At 43.3% G+C, this 22,270-nt stretch overlaps 1 protein-coding gene across 1 annotated transcript in view; it reads right to left on the minus strand.

The window, feature by feature from the left end:
• The window catches only part of LOC124553674 (sperm-associated antigen 7 homolog), an 82,271-nt gene that overhangs the window by 46,248 nt on the left and 13,753 nt on the right, over nt 1-22,270 (minus strand). The window contains exon 3 of the mRNA XM_047127556.1: nt 18,709-18,797. Coding sequence (XP_046983512.1) covers nt 18,709-18,797 — 89 coding nt within the window. The remainder of the gene's footprint in view (nt 1-18,708; nt 18,798-22,270) is intronic.

A 22,270-nucleotide genomic window follows, 5' to 3' on the forward strand; every position in this document is an offset into this window, starting at 1 on the left:
TCCGTGAAGCACGACTGTGATCCCGTGTGCCGTTAGGACGTATTCCGCTCACAACCGGGCATCGTGCGGCCCACCCGCACCAGTGTCGTGGCGGGCGCTTACGGAAGGACGGACGGAGACCTGTCATCTTCAGTGACGAGAGTCACTTCTGCCTCGGTGGCAACGGTGGTCGTACGTGTGTGTGGCATTGTGCAGCTGAGGGCCAATGTCTGGAGCGTATACAACAGAGGCACACAAGGGCAAAAACCAGCATCTCGGTCTGGGAAGCCGTATCTTAAAAGGGTTGTTCTCCTCTCGTGATCGTGGAGGGAATATTGAATAGTGCACAGTACATCCGAACAATATTCAACCCATCACGCTACTGTCTGTGCACCAATAAGGCAAAGTGCTTTATCAACAGACAATGCACATCTACAGGAATCCCAGTATCCCATGCCAACGAACACGTTCTTCACGGTGTACGTCAACTATCCCGGCCAACACGATCCCTAGATCTGTCCCCCAACGAGCTAACTGGGGACTGGACATAACATTATCTCACACAGTCTGCAAGTAAAGCAGCAAATCTGGCCCAACTGAGGCACCAGGTGAAAAAGTATATGGCTCTGTTGGTGAGATCTTTTGTTGTATAAGTCTTCAACAGTGTGTCAACAAAATTTCCCTGTTAGGTCAACGAGTTATCGATTTTTTTTTTTTTTTTTTTTTTTTCATTTTCCAGTAACATACATGGGAGTTCAATTCCCTTAAGAATTGTGTGTTTACTGGTCTAGTACTAACTGGGCGACGCCAGAGCAGCTCACTATTTTTTTTAAACAAATTAGAAAATACATCTAAAAATGACAATTTAAAAACTACAGCATATGTTGAAAATGGTTCCCTGCACCTCCACTGACTTGATGCAGAACAGTAACATCGATTGTTTTAATGTACAGGTCTATGTTTCCCTTCCGTTAGTCTTCTTTTCCAGGGTTATTTTCATACATTTTTCCTTTGAAATGTCCCCTCACACAAAAATCACAAGCTGACAAGTCTGGCAGATGAAGTGGCTACAAAGCTTTACTTACGGAGCATTCGCCCACGAACGGTTAATAAATGAGGCAGTAACTGTGGAGACGTGTAGTACATAACTCCATATTGCCTAATGCTCGTGTGTCGATTGACCCTACCCGTAGCAAATCTAGCAGCCCACCTCTGAATTCCTTCAATCCGACCTGGTGGGGACCCCACACGAGGTGCACTGAAAGCGTCGGACTAGTGTTCTGTACACAATCTTCCTTTACAGATGAAACACACTCCAAAATTTTTCCTAATAAACTGAAGTCAGCCATTCGCCTTCTCAAGTGGCACACTAATAATGCCACGTTCAAACATCGGACTTATTTTTCTACTCTTCTGCATTAAATTACATTTTTGTACATGTCATTCTTCACACCAATTAGAAATGCTGCATAAGTCATCTTGCATCCTACAGACATTCTAGGACTCCTTCCCATACACCACAGTGCCATCAGCAAACAGTTGCAGATTGCTGCTCACCCTGTCTGTCAGATCATTTATGTACACAGAGAAAAACAGTGGTCCTATCACACTTCCTCGGGACACTCCTGACGATACCCTTACCCCTGACGAACACTCGAGGACAACATATTGGGTTCTATAACTTAAGAAGTCTTCATACCACTCACATATCGGGAAACCTACTCCGCATGCTTGTACTTTCATTAAGTCAGCAGTGGGGCACTGTATCAAACGCTTTTCACAAATATAGGAATATGCTATGTGCCTTTTGCCCTTCATCCAAAGTTCACACGGTATCGTGCAAGAAAAGGGCAAGCTGAGTTTTGCACAAGATGTGTGAATTTGTGGACCGCAGCTTGTACATCAGAAAGAAATTTATTACTATTCGAACTGAGAACAATTTCAAGAATTCTGCAGGAAACCGATGTTAAGGATATTGGTCTGTAATTTTGCACATCCATCCTTTTACTCTTGTTATGTACAGGCGTCACCTGGACCTCTTTCTAGCCACTCGGGACTCGGCACTGGGCAACAGGGTCGCGTTGAATGCAAGCTCAGTAAGGGGCCAATGCTGCCGAGTACTCTCCGTAAAATCAAACTGGGATTCCACCAGTAATTCTTGCTGGCAAGTCTCATTTGGTGTAATGGAAAAACTATCAACACTCTTGTATACAGGCATCCTTTGTCTCCTGTAATATCTTCTCCTCAATGCCATGCCGTGCAGGAGGAGAAGATATTACAGGAGACAAAGGATGCCTGTATACAAGAGTGTTGATAGTTTTTCTATTACACCAAATGAGACTGGCCAGCAAGAATTACTACAAGGACCCATTACCTTTGTCGGTTGCAAGATTCAATTTTCTTGTACTACTACAGAGGTTGTTAGAGGCAATTCGTGGTTTACACTTGCCATATTACGAGGAGGTGATTCACCACTTGGAGGACTTGAGAGCTATAACGAGAGTGCCTCGAGTGGGCTCAGCCTCTAGAACTCGGCGACTTGTACGAGCAACGTTTCACGGCCAAGATAGTGCCTCCAGTGCCTTCGCCATCAACCGGCCAACTTATTTGTTTTCAACTCCGTCAGTTGCTTCACCTACATCAGGGACACTCGTTACTGTGTCATCCCTACAGGACTCTGAGCGACAGTCGAGCGACAGTAGGTTTGCACATTCTTCCAGTGTGAATGATTAATGTTTTCTCATTTGATACAAAACTAATGTGAATCAACAATTATTAACAGTCTTATACTTTCTGTACTCCGATGCAGGACTGTGCACACCACGCTCACCTGTGGCCCACTCTGCAGACTTCCTCACAACAAGTGCCGCATACAAAACCATAGACGATTAACGGAAAGTACAGTACATAGGAAATGTAACGATGCCTGTACCATTACAGTGTTTGTGGTGAAGACTGCTGCAGCTGCAGCTCAGTTTACCGTGGTATCAGGTTTGAGGGCTAACTCCAATAAATAACCAAATACCACGACAACTTCTACGCACTTTTTTTAATGGCATTCCTCCCAACATAGTTCACATTGACAGCTTGTCTATCAGTGGTTATACTGTAGATTTTCTAGGGTTGAGCACAGGGAACCAGTACCATCTCTTTGAATAGGCACCGAGGTTTTCATTTTCTGGGCAGTGAAATGCCATATTTATGTGCCTCAAGTGGGCTCAGCCTCTATAACTCAGCGGCTTGTACGAGCAACGTTTCACGGCCAAGATAATGCCTTCAGTCCCTCCGGCATCAACCGGCTGACGAATCGGCCCCGGGGCGACGGTCAATGACACTGTGTCGAGTCGTGTCCACCGATGCAGTCTTCTGGTGGCTGTTGCAACCCGCCAGGCTTCTTGGGTAACCACATTGCAAGCAAGAGGGCAGGGCACTTTGTCTCAGACAGGAAAATAAACTACGGCAGCTAAATGCAGATGCAGGTACTTCTGATTTTGAACAACCTGAGTGCTGTACAGTGCTAGTGGAATTTGGGATGGTATAATAAAGGAAAGAGCCAGCATTAGAAGCAACGGTGGCCTTGTAAATAGAGACAGAAGTTACCAACAGAGTTCTGTTTGGGACTCATTACCGCCAACAGTCCTGAACACCCTCAGCCGGAGACTCTTGTGCAGCCTCTCCCCCCACCCCCCTCCCCTTCCACTTGTTATGTGGACCTCAGCGGGGGCAGACCACCTATACGGCAGGGGGGAGGGAGGTGGCGAACCCCAACTCCACCGACAAAATTTCAAAGGTTCTTCAGTTAAAACTTCTGGACTGAGAGGCCATAGTTGATAAATAAAACTTTATCCTGATGTTTCACCTACAACTGTGGGAGACATCTTTGGAGGTAAAACAGCAGCTGCAACGAGGGCTCCAGAGGCACCCGAATTTATAGAGCCACACAGAAGGAACCACCATTCATCACCCGATGCCAGTTGTGTGATTATCTCTGGCTGGCACCATCCTTTTCAATTAAAAGTAATTGATCACCATTTTGTTGGCGCAAAATTGGCATCTGTGTTATATCTACCTTAAGAGCCTTCTTATTTTCTGTTAAAATGATGACGTTTGTGAATCTCTACGGTCTCAACACACAGGCACTTGATAATGTGTCACCTTTGTTAGGAAACTCTTCACACTGAATTTTGTTTCATGGTATCCATCTCAAAAGACATGTTCTGCTACAGCTGATTTGTCAGGGAATCCCAGGCAGCAGTTCCTCCTGTTTTCAGTTTAACAGATTTAATATTGTGGTGCAAATGTACACTTTCCCTCAACTACACAGAATTTTGTACACCTTCTCAGTGAGTATAAAGACCATTTCTACTTCACTTGGTCAACATTTCCCTGATCTAGTCCATAATTTCGTTACTAAATGGGACCAAAACTTTTCCTGTTATTCCTCATTAGTACTGCCTTTCTCTCTTCTTCATTGGAGTGGTCAGTCCACCTCCTTACTGGCATAAATATTTTTCTTGAAAGCCAAAAGTAAGTGACTCAGCTCATCTTATAAATAAAGTGCCTGGCAGGTTTTAATGACACTTCTCTTTTGCCTTGGATGATGATTGAAGTCATTATGGAGGTATCTAGCTTTTCTGTTCACCTTATAGCCTGAAAAGTCCTGCCCGCCATTTGATCACAGGTACATCCAAAAAATTAAGTTGCCCGTTGCTCTCCATTTCCACTGTAAACCGAATTTTTGGGCTCATACTGTTAGTGTACCAAGAGGGCATCCAGCTCCTCTTCACCATGCGACCATACCACAAAGATACAAATGCAAGCTCAGAGAATCAGGTACCAAAATAGGGTGAAATCTGTTACTGAGCAGAGAGGACATACTTGGGACTGTATCAAAGGAGGAGAGAAATTTAAGATCTGTAATTGGAGGAGAACCATCACTTGCTAGCCATCAAATACATTGGAACAACATACAATACGATGATGATGATGACTATGACAAAAAGATAATCTTGTGAAACGCTGTCCATTTCTGTCAACATAAGTCGTGACTCACAGACTGCTTTCCAGCACAGAGATGTACATAACAAGCAAAAATAATAAGTCGTGAGTCACAGACTGCTTTCCAGCATGCAGATGGACATAACAAGCAAAAATAATGTGTTGTGTCTGCACACGTACTTTTGTATTTAAGTGGAAAATCGACACAGAGTCACTTCTGCAGTATCGTTTCTTTAATGGTGATACTCATTTACCGTTCCATTAGTCAGCGTCCAGTGCGCATTATTAATTGTTTACTACAGTCTGATTGCTGATGGAACTAGCTGTTTCAATAGAAAGAGTGTGACTTCACTTGTATCTGGTCACTACCAACCTTAGCTTTCAATAATATGTGCAAAGAGTATCTTCAATGAACATATCAACAAATTTAAACAAATTCATTTGCATACAACATTTCTATGATCTCAAACTCCACGTGTAATGTCTGCTTCTGTTTACAAGTACACAGATGTGCTGAACACACTGTCCATTGCTAACTATACCCGACTACATTGGCTGTGATGAAAATGCTGTCAGCAACAACTGAGACCATTTGATTCCCACTGAAACAGCTACTCCTTTCAGCCAATGCACTACAGCACTTTTCAAGTGAACAAATAATACCTATTGGTGGTGTTTAAAGTTGAACTTCTGGCTTCAGTATAGGATACAAACAGTTTCACCTCACTGAAATAACAGAAGTTACGGAGGAGCAAAGGGTAACAGAAGAGACACACTTGTAGTATTTCTGCACAGTGATTTCCTCACAGCAGGTTCAAATGGCCCTGAGCACTATGGGACTTAACATCTGAGGTCATCAGTCCCCCAGAACCTAGAACTACTTAAACCTAACTAACCTAAGGACATCACACACATCCACACCCGAGGCAGGATTCGAACCTGCGGCCGTCACGGTCGCGCGGTTCCAGACTCTAGCACCTAGAAGCGCTCGGCCACTCCGGCCGGCCCCCATTTATCCGATTGGGTAAAAGGGATATGCAGTTTAACACGGAATCCGAACCACACATCTTTCCTGATGACTCTGCACATCACTCAGAGATGAAGCGTACACTAAAGGCAGACTGCCAGACTGTTTCAAAGGTATTATGTGAGGCACTGGATTTTGAGGATGTCATAAAAAAAGAGGCTTAGTTATGCACTATCAACAAGTGTGCGTGCTGTAGGCAGACATCATGAGCCTGTTTTGAGGGTACTGCAGGAATGCTGGACTACAGTTGTACCACCTTCAGAAGAAGGAACACCCAGTTTCACACCTCAAAATCTGTGTAGTTTTTGATCAAAATGTGGCAAAGTTTCTCACAAAAGCTCACATTATTTGCACATGACTAGCATATGCGCAATGTTTATGTTAAAAGTCAGAGCTGTCACATCTGGGACTACAAGAATCCATGCAATAATGCATTCACATTGCATTGGAGAGGGGAGGGGGGGGGGGGGGGAGACTATTGCACATTTCGACTGGAATCATCAGTATCTGTCACCTGTTGTGTGTGTCATATCGGAAGGTGATCCAGGTGGTTCAGTTGTGAACCATTCTGCCATTCCCACCACCCTCTCTGCCACAATGTTTAAACAAACCTCATCTGCTTCACACTCCCCTACGGCTCCCCTATGGAGAGATGTACCTTCCGCACCTTGCCGCCAGTCCCTGTACAACACAGTTATAGAGATGTGTCCATGAGAAGGCTCACGGGTGGATGGGCAGCAGCTCGAAGCAGTGTACTACGTGATGCTCCAGCTAGTCAGGTCATTATGGCACTATGTGTGTAGGGTGCACAGGAGCAAGTGTCAAACATTTAGGGTCATTTTTCACGTCAGGTTAGATATAATGAGAGTATGTAGCCTCTGTAGTGTTCATTATGGGAAGCAGAAACAAGTGTTACGTTATGATGGGACAGCAATAATTTTCGGACTGTATTGGTTTTTCTAGAGAGTGGCAGAAGCAGTGATGGTATGCAGCATTCATCTGTGTTGCCTATTACCAGGATAGGCAATGACTGTGGCAAAAAATAAATAAATTAATTAAAAGATAAAAAGTGGACAGAGTCAGAGTGCACAATCGTGCTGCTAAAAAGTATTCTCCATCTCTCTAAGTGCAGCACCCATCACGCAGCCATCTTCTTACTTGTATGCCACTATAGGGATATGACAACTGAATGAAGCCTCTCCAACTCATACCAGTGCTCATACACCAACACAGTCAGGTGTTGGGTTTGAAGAACACTCCATAACTGCAGCAACAAAGTGTGTCCACCTTGTGAAATGCCCCTCAATTTATTTTCACTAAGGACACATCAACAGCATGGAGTGCAAGGCCCACCTTTTAAGTCTTTGGAAAAACAATAAAAGGAAAATATTTATTTGATGCATATCGTTTTACTGGTTCTCAAAATATCCACCTATAAAATATATACACTTCTGCATGTGCTCAAATACATTCTGAAAAATTTGTTCCACTTATAATGTGTCAAAGCAGGAAAAGACATTATGAAGCTATCAATATCAGAATCGATGATCATCTCAATCCACCGCATGTGGACAGAACACACATGCTGTTAACAATTACTGAGGTGTTCAAACTACTTTTCTCTTACAGATGAGTTTGCAATTACTTTTTTGTCAATTAGAATCATTTTCAGTATTCGATTCAGAATTTATTTTAGAAAGATTGGAACATCATCAGTTTCTGAAATCATTCTCTTCTACAGTATTTGTTTTCATAGAAATGCCAGATGAATACTGTAAAATGTCAAATCAGTATAATTGTTAGTATAAAAAAATGTGTAAAAATATGTAATTGAAGACTAATATAGTGTAATTCTTTGGATGGTATGTTTCATTAATTTTAAACTGAAATTGCACACTAACCAACAACAAAATTATGTTAAACATTTCCACCTATTGCGTAAATCATTATGCCATACCAGCCTTAGTGTGAAGTAATAACCTGTAATTATAAATTCAATTATGGTGTTATTGTACCAATGCTTTATAACAACAACATTGAAAATACAGATTGCTACTTACTGTAAAGAAGACATGATAAGTTACAGACAGGCATAATAAAAAAAGACACTTACATAAAGCTTTTGGCCACAGCTTTCATCAGTAAACAACAGATGTACACCATTCATACACACAAGCAAGCACACATCATGCACACATGACCGCCAGCTCCAGCAACTCAGGCCAGAATGCAACTATCACTTTGATGAAAGCAGCAATCTGGAGAGGGTGGGGAAGGGGAGACGAATGCCGTCTGATGGAGTGCGGAGGGACTAGAATGCCAACAGGTGCGGAGCCAGGAGGTTGTGGGGTAGGGAGGTGGGGAAAAAAGGAGTAAAAAAAGAGGAGCAGGCAAAGACAGGCAGATGCGTTGCCAGAGGGTAGCAAATAAATAGGGTGGGAGACGAGAATGGGGAGGAGATGACAGGACAGAGGGGGTGGACACTGTTGGGTGGAGGGTGTAGGAACATGTTACCATAGGTTGAGGCTGGGATAATTACGGTATTGGAGAGTGTGTTATGAGGATAACTCCCATCTACGCAGTTCAGAAAGGCTGGAAGTGGAGGAAAGGATCCATATGGCTCAGGTAGTGAAGCAGCCATTAAAATCAAGTGTTTTATGTTCAGCTGTATGTTGTGTCAGAAGCCGGTCTACTTTACTCTCGGCCACAGTTTGGTGGTGGCAGTTCCTGCTGGTAGACAGCTAGTTGGTAGTCATACCACCATAAAAGCCGTGCAAAGAGTGTAGCACAGTTGCTTTCACAGGTGGCCCGGCCTCTGATGGGGTAGGATCAACCTGTGACATGACTGGAATAGGAAGTGCTGGATGGGTGGATTGGGCAGGTCTTGCACCTGGGTCTTCCACAGGGGTATGAACCTTGTGGCAAGGGAATTGGATTGGGAGTAGCATAGGGACGGACTACTATGTTGTGGAGGTCGGGTGGGTGACGGAACACCAAATTAGGAGGGATGGGAAGTATCTCGAGTAGGATGTCCCTCATTTCAGGGCATGATAGGTAATCAAAGTCCTGGCAAAGGATTTGGTGCAGTTGTTCCAGTTCAAGGTGGTATTGGATAATGAAGGGGACACTCCTTTGCAGCTCGTTCTTGGGGGAGGTGGGAGGATTGAGGGTCTGAGGGGAAATGGCAGAGGAGATTTCTTTGCGGACTAGGTCTGGGGGATAGAGACCATCTGTGAAGGCCTCGGTGAGACCCTCAGTATAATGAGCAACGGTGTTCATGTCACTGCAGATAAGCCGTGACTGAATGGTGTGAATGGGATAACATCTGTCAAAATGCAGGTACTGTTGGTGGTTGGTGGGTTTAATGTGAACAGTGTTGCAGATGGAGCCATCAGAGAGGAGGAGGTCAACATCTAAGAAGGTGGCACAGTCTGTTGAGGAGGAATACATGAAGCGGATGGGAGAGAAGGCATTGAGGTCGTGAAAGAACAAAGATAGGGTGTCTTGGTCCTGAATTCAGATCATGAAGCTATCATCAATGAACCTGAACAAGACTTGGGGTTCGGTGTTTTGGGAGGCTAGGAAGGTCTCCTCTAGATGGTCCATAAAAAGGTTGGCACAGGAGGACGCATTGTGGATGCCGACGGTTGTGCCACGGATCCGTTTATATACCTTTCCATCAAAGGAGACGTAATTGTGGGTTAGGATTAAGTTAGTAGGGTGTATAAGGAATGAGATAATGGGTTTGGAGTCTGAAGGACATTGGGAAAAGGTAGTGTTCAATAGCTCTAAGACCATGGGCATGAGGGATGTTGATTTATATGGAGGTAGTGTCAACAGTGACATGTACGGATCCAGGAGGTAAAAGGGTGGGGATGGTGGACAGTTGGTGAAGGAAGTGGTTGGTGCCTTTGACATGGGAGGCTAGATTACAGGCAGCTGGTTGAAGGTGTTTGTTAATGAGTGCAGAAATTCTTTCAGTGGGGGTACAATAATCAGCCACAATAGGGCGTCCAGGATTGTTGGATCTGTGGATTTTGGAGAGCATGTAGAAGGTGGGTGTGCAGGGTGTCATTGGGGTGAGGAGGGAAATGGATATAGGGGTGACATTCTGGGAATGGCCAAATGCTTTAAGCAGGGACTGGAGATTACGTTGAACTTCTGGGATGGGATAACTCTGGCAGAGTTTGTAGGTGGAGTCAGATAACTGGCAGAGGCCTTCTGCCAGGTAGTCACTGCAACTCATAACAACAGCAATGGAACCTTTGTCTGCAGGTAGGATGATTGGGTCAGGATTTGTTATTAGGCTGTGTATAGCTAGTTCCTAGTAGGTGACCAGCAGGTGGTTAGGTGGTTGAATGGTGGTACGAACTGGAAGAGGCATGTTTCAGTGTTGGTGTTAGTGTGGTTTTGGTTGCAGGGGTTTGCGGCAAAGAAGTGCTTCCATTGCAGGGATCGGGAGAAGGAGAGTAGGTCTTTGACAAGTCCAGTATGGTTAAATTTGGGTGTAGGGCTAAAGGTGAGGCCTTTGGATAGGTCTGAAACTTCTGTGGAGTTGGTGGAAAGGTTAACAATAGTGTTGTTGGGAAGTTTTGGCTCTGGATTTGATGGAGAACTAGTAAGGTGTTTAGGGGGATGTGGCAAGTTGTAGAGATCAGATAGACAGAGTTCAGCTCCTATGAGGAATGGATGAGAAGGAACATTGTGGATACGATAGGGGTTGGATAATGGTCCCCTGAGGTGGCAGTAGGCAGTTAGCAGATTGGCAACTTATGGAGGTGGTTCTGGAATGCTCCTCCAGGTGCTGGAGACCAAGGAAATTGGCATGGGAGATTTGTCTGTAACCTAGCCTCCTACATCAAAAACAGCAACCACTTCCTTCACCAACTCTCCGCCATCCCCACCCCTTTACCTCCTGCATCGATCTCATCGCTGTTGATGCCACCTCCCTATACATCGACATCCCTCATGACCATGGTCTTACTGCTATTGAACACTACCTTTTCCGACGCACTTCAGACTCCAAACCCACTACCTAAATCCTCAAACAACTTACTAATTTTATCCTAATCCACAACTACTTCACCTTCAAATGTAAGTTATATAAACAAACACACAGCACAGCCATGGACACCTGCACGGTACCCTCCTGCGCCAACGTTTTTATTTATGGGTCATCTAGAGGAGACCTTTCTAGCCTCTCAAAAACCAAACCCCCGTCTGGTTCACATTCACAGATGATATCTTCATGATCTGGACTCATGGGCCAAGACACCATATCTTCATTCTTTCATAACCGCAACACCTCCTCTACCAAGTGCTTCACACGGTACTCCTCACCCCAACGTGCCAACTTCTTGGATGTTTCCCTCGCCCCCTCTAATGGCTCCATCTGCATCTCTGTCCACATTAAACCCAACAGCTGTCAGCTCTTTCACACCACAAAAATCCCTCCCATACAGTCTGACCATCTGGGAGCAATGTATCTGCAGTGACGCGAACTCCCTTTCTCAGTATGCCGAGGATCTTGCTGAGGCCTACACAGACAGCCACTCTCCCCCGGACCTAGTCCGCAAACAGATCTCCCGTGCCATTTCCCCTCACATCCCCAATCCTCCCACCACTCCCAAAAACCAGCCACGATGGAGTATCCCCTTCATCACCCAATACCACCTCAGACTGGAAGAACTGAACCACATCCTTCAGCAGGGCTTTCATAACTCATCATCATGCCCTGAGATGAGGGACATCAAGAGAAAAGTAGACTAGCCTGTGGCACAACATGTAGCTAAAGATACACCACCACCAGCTTTTCTGAACTGTGCAGATAGGAGATATCCTTAAAACACATTCACCACTCTCATAATTATCCCAACCCTCAACCTGCAGTAACATACTGCCACCACATCCTCCACCCAACAGTCTTTCCCCACTCCTCTTCTTTTTTGCCCCTTTTTTTCCCAACTCCCTGCCCCACAACCTCCTGGTGCTGCACCTGCTGGCATTCTAGTCCTTTCATACTTCACCACACAGCATCCGTCTCTCTCCCCATCCGTACACTACTATCTGTTTCCCTTCCCTGCCTCTCCAGACTGCTGCTTGCATCCCACGTGATAGTTGCATTCCGGCCCGAGATGCTGGAGTTAGGGGTCTTGTGTATGATGTGTGCCAACTTGGGTGTATGAATGGTGCGTGTCTCACTTTTACTGATGAAGACTGTGACCGGAAGCTTTATCTATGTGTCCCTTACACTGGAGTGCCACAGAAACTGGTACAGGTATGCGTATTCATATACAGAGATATGTAAACTGGCAGAATACGGCACTGGGGTCGACGACGCCTACATAAGACAACAAATGTCTGGCGCAATTGTTAAGACTGGTTGCTCCTGCTAGAATGGCAGGTTATCAAGATTTAAGTGAGTTTAGACGTGGTGTTATAGTCGGTGCACAAGCGGTAGGACACAGCATATCTGAGGTAGCGATGAAGTGAGGATTTTCCCATATAACCGTTTCACGAGTGTACCGTGAATATCAGGAATCCGGCAAAACATCAAATCTTCAACATTGCAGCGGTCAGAAAAAGATCCTGCAAGAATGGGACCAATGATGACTGAAGAGAATCTTTCAACATCATGGAAGTACAACCCTTGCACAAAATGCTGCAGATTTCAATGTTGGACCATCAACAGGTGTCAGCTTGCAAACCATTCAACAAAACATCATCAACATGGGCTTTCAGAGCCAAAGGCCCACTTGTGTACCCTTGATGACTGCACGACACAAAGCTTCACGCCTCGCCTGGGCCCGTCAACACCGACATGGGACTGTTGATTACTGGAAACATGTTGGCTGGTCGGAAACGTTTTATTTCAAATTGTATCAAGCGGATGGACATGTACACATATAGAGACAACCTCATGAATCCATGGACACAATGTCAGCAGGGGACTCTTCAACCTGGTGGAGGCTCTGTAATGGTGTGAGGTGTGTGCAGTTGGATTGGTAAGGGACCCCTGAAGTGTCTAGGTACAACTCTGACAGGTGACAACTACAGAAGCATCCTGTCTGATCACCTACATCCATTCATGTCCACTGCGCTTTCCAACAGACTTCGGCAATTCCAGCAGGACAATGCAACACCCACACATCCAGAATTGCTACACAGTGGCTCCAGGAACACTCTTCTTAGTTTAAACTCTTCCACTGGCCACCAAATTTCCCGGACAAGAACATTATTGAGCGTATCTGAGATGCCTTGAAATGTGCTGTTCAGAAGAGATCTCCACCCCCTCATACTCTTACAGATTAATGGTGTCGATTGCCTCCAGCACTAATTCAGACATTTGTCTGAGTCCACGCCACAGCGAGTTGTGGCACTTCTGCATGCTCGCTGGGGTCCTTCACGATACTAGGCAGGTGTACCAGTTTCTTTGGCTCTTCAGTGTAACTGTGCCTGTCTGCAAATTAACATGTCTTCTTTACGGTAAGTAGCAATCTGTCTTTTCCTACGCTGTTAATATTCCTACCTGAATTTTACATTTTTTGTTAATGCATTATAAGATTTTGACTGCTGTATTCATATATAGTTTTGGGAGGCAGCGCATGCCACAGTCTGAATGTAGGTAGTCATTAGAGGCAGTTCAGTCAGTAGTGTGGAGAAAGTAACAAGTAGTATTTATCGAATTGTGTTCATTGTTTAATTTGTGAAAAACGAATAGAGAATTGTGAAATGTACATACGAACAATGTTGTTGAAGTCTGTTGCTAATACAGTTAATAAGTAGAAGATCAAGTGTATACATATGTCAGGTTATTATTAATGAAGATCGAATCCCTGGCAATGATCAACTCAACCTTCAAATCTAAATAACATTTAAAACATTATTATTCAATTTTGCCTCAGCATCTGGTGCTGTTAACTCATTGTGACGTTCACTGGCTTATTCTGATCAAATGACCTGCAAATCAGAAATTTAATGTTTTGCAAATTTTCAAATACTAAATACGGAAGCTCTATAATCAGACGGTAGTATTGGATACTGTGATGTTGATACCACATAAATATGATTTTGCTACATTCTACAGATCCTTGTGATGATGAATATCAGTGTCCACCAACTCTTCTTTCTTCTTCTTCTTCTTCTTCTTCTTCTTTTATGCAGAGAAACAGAAGAAATTCGATAGGTAACGAACCAGGCGAATACAAGCAATATGAGATTAAGTGCATGTTTTTCTACATCAGATAATTAATTGTTTGACGTGCTGTGTGCCAAGTGTCATTGTCATGACAATGACACAATGTTTTCTGTTGGTTTTGCTGATGTCATTGATAACTTTTAGCAGACATACATTTGCGAACCATTCAGCATGAACTATTCTCCAGTTCTCTCAAGCAGTGTCTGTAACATGTCGAGTTTAACAAAAGAAATGAGCCATCATTTCTTTCACCTGCTTCATAAACGAACCACTTTTGTTTGTTTTGGATTCATCTTGAACGATCAATACAACTGACTGATATTTAGTTTCTGGATCACACGGATACATCGAAGTTCTGTCTCCTGTTACTATGCTGTATACAGATTATTCCTTTGTCTAGTTTTCAGAGCATTTCCTTACAGGCGTTGATATGGTCCTGTTTTTGAGCTGGACAAATTATGTAGATTCCTTCAGTAATAGATCTTTTCTGTAACATAACATTTGTACAAAATCAAATGTGCCACAGTCTTCAATTTCTATGGATGCCTCTATTTCGTGGTAAGTCCTATGCTGAACGTCTTCAATCATATCGAAAAGCAGTAGTGGCTTTTGGAACAACTGACTTTGGTCCAATTTCCAAAAAATTCGGTGCTGACAGAAGAATCACTAAAACAAAATTCCACAAACTGCATGTAAAGTCTAATCTGAGTGTTATCAATTACAGAAAGCCCAACAAAGCAATTGGAGGCACTGTTGCAGAGTCAGGCCTTTAGAAAAGTATTAAAAATCACCCAAAAAAACCTTCACTCATCTGTCCTGCAAACATTTTGGTACGAAAGACAACAAGTGAGCAACTGTAAGTGATGGGATGCTTCAACGTGCTCTGCCTAGTAGTTGTTGCCATTTTCTACATAATATTTCAATGACCAATACAGCTTTCTTCTTCAGGTGCTGAAGGGAAAGAAAGAGGGGCGAAAGAAAATGACTGGCGTGGTATATCCCTGTGACTTGGGGTTCTGGATAACTTTTCCAAACTCTGCTCCTTTTCCTTCACGCCTCTTCCTTCTGACAAAAGAAGGAGACACTGGCTCAGAAAACTTGCAAACTGTAGTACCTTTTATAAATGTGTTCTCCTGCTGCTGCCTGGTAAGTAGATTTTTTTATCTATCCAATTACATTATATTTTCAAAAAGTGATTATTTTTGTTGCTTTATGTATTTTACACTTCATGGAAATGCTGTCATAACAAGCACCTGTGTTTAAAACTTGCAATGGTTGTGGATCAAACCTAAGAGCCCTAAATGACAGGCGAGCATTCGACCACAGAGACACGTCACCTCTCAAGAAAAACTGACCTCACTTTAGCATATTAAAGATCAGTACTCTTTAGAATTTTTGAGAGTTTCATCAAAGTGCTTTGGGTGATTAATAGTTGAGTTCTGAACTCCACATACCACAAATTAAAAAAATACAAAAATCCTATTGCCACATGGGCTCCTTGTCAGTTCAATTTCCCTTTACTTTTACCCTTCAATACTTTTTGGTTTTTCAGAGCTCAACCGATATTAGCTGAGACGCACATTCTCTCAGTGTTTCCCAGCCCTGGTGGATGTGGTGGTCGGTAAGATCTTAATAAATTGAGAGCCAGATCTCAAGTCTCGTTTGCATTGAAACATCTGTCCCTGTTGATTTGGCTTTCTGCCAACTTCAGTTTGACACACACATTAATTATGTTGTCCAGAAACTTGGAGTTTGCACCATCACACATCCTGTCTTGATTGTATTTGGTGCAGTGCTCAGAGATAGCCAATCATCTCGACTGTTTTATTCGGGCATGTCGACAATGCTCCTTACATCTCGCTTTAACTGTTCCGATAGTCTTCTTTGTATAAGATGTGTCACATTCGCACGAATGCAGTACACATCCAGCTTTCTGATATCTAGATCATTTGTAAAAATCGCCAAACACTGACTCGAATATAAACTGAAACGAAATAAGACGAGAGAAATGTTGTGATGCAAAAACCAAATTTATGGGACAGCATTAACTAAGGAATTTACCAGATTAATGATGTCAGAAAACCTTATAAGAAAGGACAGTGGTTACAATTTAAACCTAGAGTCAATTTAGACCTGAAGTCCAGCACTCAATTTATTTTGAATCTAAGCCGCACTTTTTTTCCGGTTTTTGTAATCCAAAAAACCGCCTGCGGCTTAGAATCGAGTGCAAAGTAAGCGGAAATTCTGAAAAATGTTGGTAGGTGCCGCCACAACTAACTTTAGCTGACGAATATATGTAGCGCTACACAGGCATGCTTTGCAGGCACAAAGATAAATACTGGCACCAAAACCTCTGGGTCAGTAAATAAATTTAAAAAAAAGGTGGAAGACGAGCTTTTTTCTCCGCCCCGAGTTTCGACATCTGCAATTTCATACATTATCCAACGAAGTAAATACAAATTCCGTATTGTTCATCTTCAAATGTAGCAGCATTCCAATGTACTACGAAAATCCGAGTGGCAAGACTGCTTGGGATGTTTGCCAATATGGCCAACTCTACGGTCTGAATTTTTCCTACCTGTGAGAAGAGATGGTTGCTAATAGGAACTTTTATGAACTGTGAATCACATGCAGTATTCTCTTTACCATAAGAATAATATGAATATAAACATTTTGCGATGTATTCTTTTGTGTTTGCTGCTATCTCATTTAAGTCCTGTCAGCCCAATAGACTACGAAACTAGTGTGAGACAACAGTAAACGCGGAAGAATTTACATATAATGTCATGTTTATATTCGTATTATTCTTATGCCTAGTAGTGATACATTCAGAAATGAAGCAAGGCAATTGACTAGATTTTTAAATCTAAGATGACTCTAATTTCTGTGCAGAATGTAATGGACAAAAGAGGTGTCTGCACAGATTTTCAAACAGAGAAAAATTTTAGCTAAACTCTCATTCAGAACATCTTCTATCATACGCAATCTATTATTTGGTTCTTGTTGATCATTATCAAAGGAAACAGCAATGTAAGTAACAACAAATAGCAGTCTCTTGCCATTGTTTCACTAATGAGACAATTCCTCTCCTATTTTATTGTAAGCTGCGGTAGCGCGCACAAAAGCAAGCCATGCCGCGAGCGGCGACAGGTCGTAAACACACATTATCATAATGCGACAAACAGTGCATGACACAGTACAATAATGCATCTTCAGCTTAGAGTGACGTAAACACCTATAACAAAGAGAACGGCACTTATCAGATCAAAGAAAAATACGCAATCGATTCAAATCAGATGAAGCACGTGAAAAATGAAGGGTACGTATAAATACGGACGGAGCGTCTGACACATAGCAATGGCTACCTGGTAGAGCTTAACTGTTAAGCTTACGACTCGAACCAAACTACTGTAGCTGTATCGTCATTTATTTGACCTAAATTGTGTCTCATATTACAATGGACCAACTTTGTTTCGATTTGGAGGTGTGGCCTAAAACTTTTATCTCCCCTTGAATTTCGAGTCTCAAATTTCAGGTGCGGCTTAGATTTGGGAAATTTTTTTTTCCCCCCCTTGATTTCGAGTCTCGTTTTTCAGGTGCAGCTTAGATTCGAGTAAATACGGTAGCCACACACTCTGAGGATTTGAGTTTCACAGAATATCACAGGAGGCTGTCAAAAATAAAGGAGCACTACAGTGGTGCAGGATAATGAGTAGTTGACAGTTAAGCCAGAGTATAGTAGGCAGTGAGTACACACGGCACAACTTTCAGTACCTGAAGGTGATTGTCGGGTCACTCATCAAAATATCGTGGACAAAATGGAAAAGGACAACACGGCGCGCGCACACGCACGCACGCACGCACGCGCCCGCCCGCCCACCCACACACACACACACACACACACACACACACACACACACACACACACACACACACAGAGAGAGAGAGAGAGAGAGAGAGAGAGAGAGAGAGAGAGCGCATCATGAATAGAAGTTAGTTTTCAACATATACTTCGTAAGGTTGGCAAACCAACCAGGAGGAAACACATAATGGACTCACAATGTTTACACATCTTTAAAAGCACGGTGTTCAAACAAACAGCTATGACCAGTGGCAAAAGAATAATAGTGCACCACAAAGAAGAAGGAGAAATGTGGTGAACAGTGTGAAAGAAAAAGCTCGAAATACAAAATTGTGCTTATGTTTTGGAAATGAAGCAGTAGTGTGACCTCCAGACCAGACGAGAGAAAGCGCCGATGTCAACAAACTGTAAGTAATCACTTATTTAAATGAAAAAAAGCCATGTGAGATGTTTGATAATCTAGAAATAACAAAAACTACATCGTTCTAGATCCCACTGAAGATGCCTTAGAGTAAGAAAAAGATGAAATGCGTGTGGGAAAGATGTACTAAGTTGCAGCAAGAAAAGGTGGTTTTGTTTACAAAACAACTATCAGTGAGTTTAGTCCTGTTCAATGTCATGCACTCCATTGACTGACATACTTACACAACACTCCTGAGCACGTGCTCCATTGGTTCAAACACGTGCCTCCCCTTGCTGTCATCTTTGATGAATTCTTCTATCGTCTTCTCTACCTGCAATGTAAAGTGACACGTAAATTAAATACAGAGTACAGGGAAAACATTTGCTGTCAATACACAAAACAGCCAAAACAATTTAATGCCACACATCCAATGCTAAAAAAAAGCTAGTGCAGTACAGTAATCACCACTGGAACATACAGTGACAGACACAATATTTTGACCTAACACCAGTCAGATTTTTGTAATATTTTATACTTGTGGTAAATTAAGTTCAGAAGTAAAATATCAACTTGCCAGAGCTGTTTGAGCCAACTATCAAAAATCCTCAAGAAAATCAATTTCTAAGTTTTCCGACCATCGTCAATACAATGAAGTGAGATCAGTCGTCCCACAAGCAGTACAGCTATGTGATAGAATACTCGCCTGCCACTTGGGGGCCGGCGGATTGAAATTTTTAAACAAAGATGCCTGTTCTACAAGTATCTCTGTGAAGCATAAAATACATAAACTGTAAGTAATCACTTATTTAAATGAAAAAACGCCATGTGAGATGTTTGATAATCTAGAATGTGATATCTGTGATCTGAATGCCCTACCTAAAACCTCTTTCCTCATTACCTTAGCCAGCTTCATCCTGACCCACAACTTCTTCACTTTCAAAGGCCAGACATACCAACAACTGAAGGGAACAGCCATTGGTACCAGGATGGCCCGCCTCGTATGCCAACCTATTTATGGGTCGCTTAGAGGAAGCCTTCTTGGTTACCCAAGCCTGCCAACCCAAAGTTTGGTGCAGATTTATTGATGACATCTTCATGATCTGGACCCACAGTGAAGAAGAACTCCAGAATTTCCTCTCCAACCTCAACTCCCTTGGTTCCATCAGATTCACCTGGTCCTACTCCAAATCCCATGCCACTTTCCTTAATGTTGCCCTCCACCTGTCCAATGGCCAGCTTCACACGTCCGTCCACATCAAACCCACCAACAAACAACAGTACCTCCATTATGACAGCTGCCACCCACTCCACATCAAACGATCCCTTCCCTACAGCCAAGGTCTTCGTGGCAAACGAATCTGCTCCAGTCCGGAAGCCCTGAACCATTACACCAACAACCTAAAAACAGCTTTCGCATCCCGCAACTACACTCCCAACTTGGTACAGAAGCAAATTACCAGATCCACTTACTACCCTCCCGACCTGGTACAGAAGAAAATTACCAGAGCCACTTCCTCATCCCCTCAAACCCAGAACCTCCCACAGAAGAACCCCAAAGTGCCCCACTTGTGACAGGATACTTTCCGGGACTGGCTCAGACTCTGAATGTGGCTCTCCAGCAGGGATACGACTTCCTCAAATCCTACCCTGAAATGAGATCCATCCTTCACGAAATCCTCCCCATTCCACCAAGAGTGTCTTTCCGCCGTCCACCTAATCTTCGTAACCTCTTGGTTCATCCCTATGAAATCCCCAAACCACCTTCCCTACCCTCTGGCTCCTACCCTTGTAACCGACCCCGGTGTAAAACCTGTCCCGTGCACCCTCCCACCACCACCTACTCTGGTCCTGTAACCTGGAAGGTGTACACGATCAAAGGCAGAGCCACGCGTGAAAGCACCCATGTGATTTACCAACTGATCTGCCTACACTGTGAAGCTTTCTACGTGGGAATGACCAGCAACAAACTGTCCATTCGCATGAATGGACACAGGCAGACAGTGTTTGTTGGTAATGAGGATCACCCTGTGGCTAAACATGCCTTGGTGCACGGCCAGCACATCTTGGCACAGTGTTACACCATCCGGGTTATCTGGATACTTCCCACCAACACCAACCTGTCAGAACTCCAGAGATGGGAACTTGCCCTTCAGTATATCCTCTCTTCCCCTTACCCACCAGGCTTCAACTTCCGCTAATTTCAAGTTGCCGCCGCTCATAACTCACCTGTCATTCAACAAAATCTTTGCCTCTGTACTTCCGCCTCGACTGACATCTCTGCCCAAACTCTTTGCCTTTACATATGTCTGCTTGTGTCTGTATATGTGCGGATGGATGTGTGTGTGTGTGCGCGAGTGTATACCTGTTCTTTTTTCCCCTCTAAGGTAAGTCGTTCCGCTCCTGGGATTGGAATGACTCCTTACCCTCTCCCTTAAAACCCACATCCTTTCGTCTTTCCCTCTGTAAGGAGTCATTCCAACCCGGGAGCGGAAAGACTTACCTTAGGGGGAAAAAAGGACAGGTATACACTCGCACACAAACACATATCCATCCGCACATATACAGACACAAGCAGACATTTGTAAAGGCAAAGAGTATGTATATGTCAATTGGCAGAGGCCTTACCATTTATCTCAAGGGATCCTTTATTGACACAGTCCTGTTGATATGTGCCAGAACACTAGTACAGTTGGAATACATCCCATTTTGGTGTCTAAAATATTGTGCCCATTGGAGACTGAAATCCAGCTGCACACCTACGAATGGTGTCGCTGCCAATTACACTGGGAAAACTGGGCAGTCCCACATGAATACTTCAATATTTGAAAGTGAGTTCAACATCTTTGAACATTAATTATAAAAATAAGTTTTGTGTGTGTGTGTGTGTGTGTGTGTGTGTGCGCTGTTATACAAGATGTTTTCAAGCATCACATATTTCTGCAAGAGGTAGTATTTGTCTAAAATACAAAGAAAGTTCTTATAATGATATTTACGGACACCAAAACCTGTCGAGATATGGGGCAATCTGTCCTCTCATTCCTATCCATCTGTTATGCAGAAATAGATACTGCAGGCAGTGCTGACACATATTTGAGCGTTTCTTCACAATGGATTCTGCACTCTTTAAATACACACGTTTCCATTTAGTTTGCGTCACACATAGTTGTCACATGCCCTGTAACATCTGGACACCGTCGTTGGATCAAGCATACACCGATACCTTTAAATGCACCCACAGCCAGAAATCCAACCAATTCATGTCCGGTGAACGGCAAGAACATGCTGCCAGACTGCCTCCACGAATCCATCATATGTGGAACAGTGCAATACGGCAATGTCACATGATCCGTACAAGTCTGTCAACAACAATTCCTTCCCGTACATTGATATTCTAGCGATGCTGATATCTCACTTCTGTGCCTAGTCAAGGATTTGCATCTGCCTACACATGCACGCATCTCTTGTGAACAGTAAAACACTACCAAATACTACACATTACTCGTAACAAGCAAAATGGCCCAATCTCAACTGATATTGGTTTCCAGACACATAAATTATAGATACTTTTCTTCAAGTTTTGATCAATACTACCTCCTTCAGGAATATGCGACACTTCTTTTTTGGTGTTCCTTAATCCATACACACTTGGTTATTTGAGGAATCTGATGTAATAATGGGTTATACAATAAGGTCAGCTACTGGTGTATACAGGTCATTCATATGAAATGTACACAAAGCCTGTAATGCCAGAAATATTTGTCTCTCAGCTACAACACAGCAGTGTAGTTTAACTGGCAATAAGCT

Source organism: Schistocerca americana, chromosome 11 (assembly GCF_021461395.2).
Source record: "Schistocerca americana isolate TAMUIC-IGC-003095 chromosome 11, iqSchAmer2.1, whole genome shotgun sequence".
Lineage (NCBI taxonomy): Eukaryota > Metazoa > Arthropoda > Insecta > Orthoptera > Acrididae > Schistocerca > Schistocerca americana.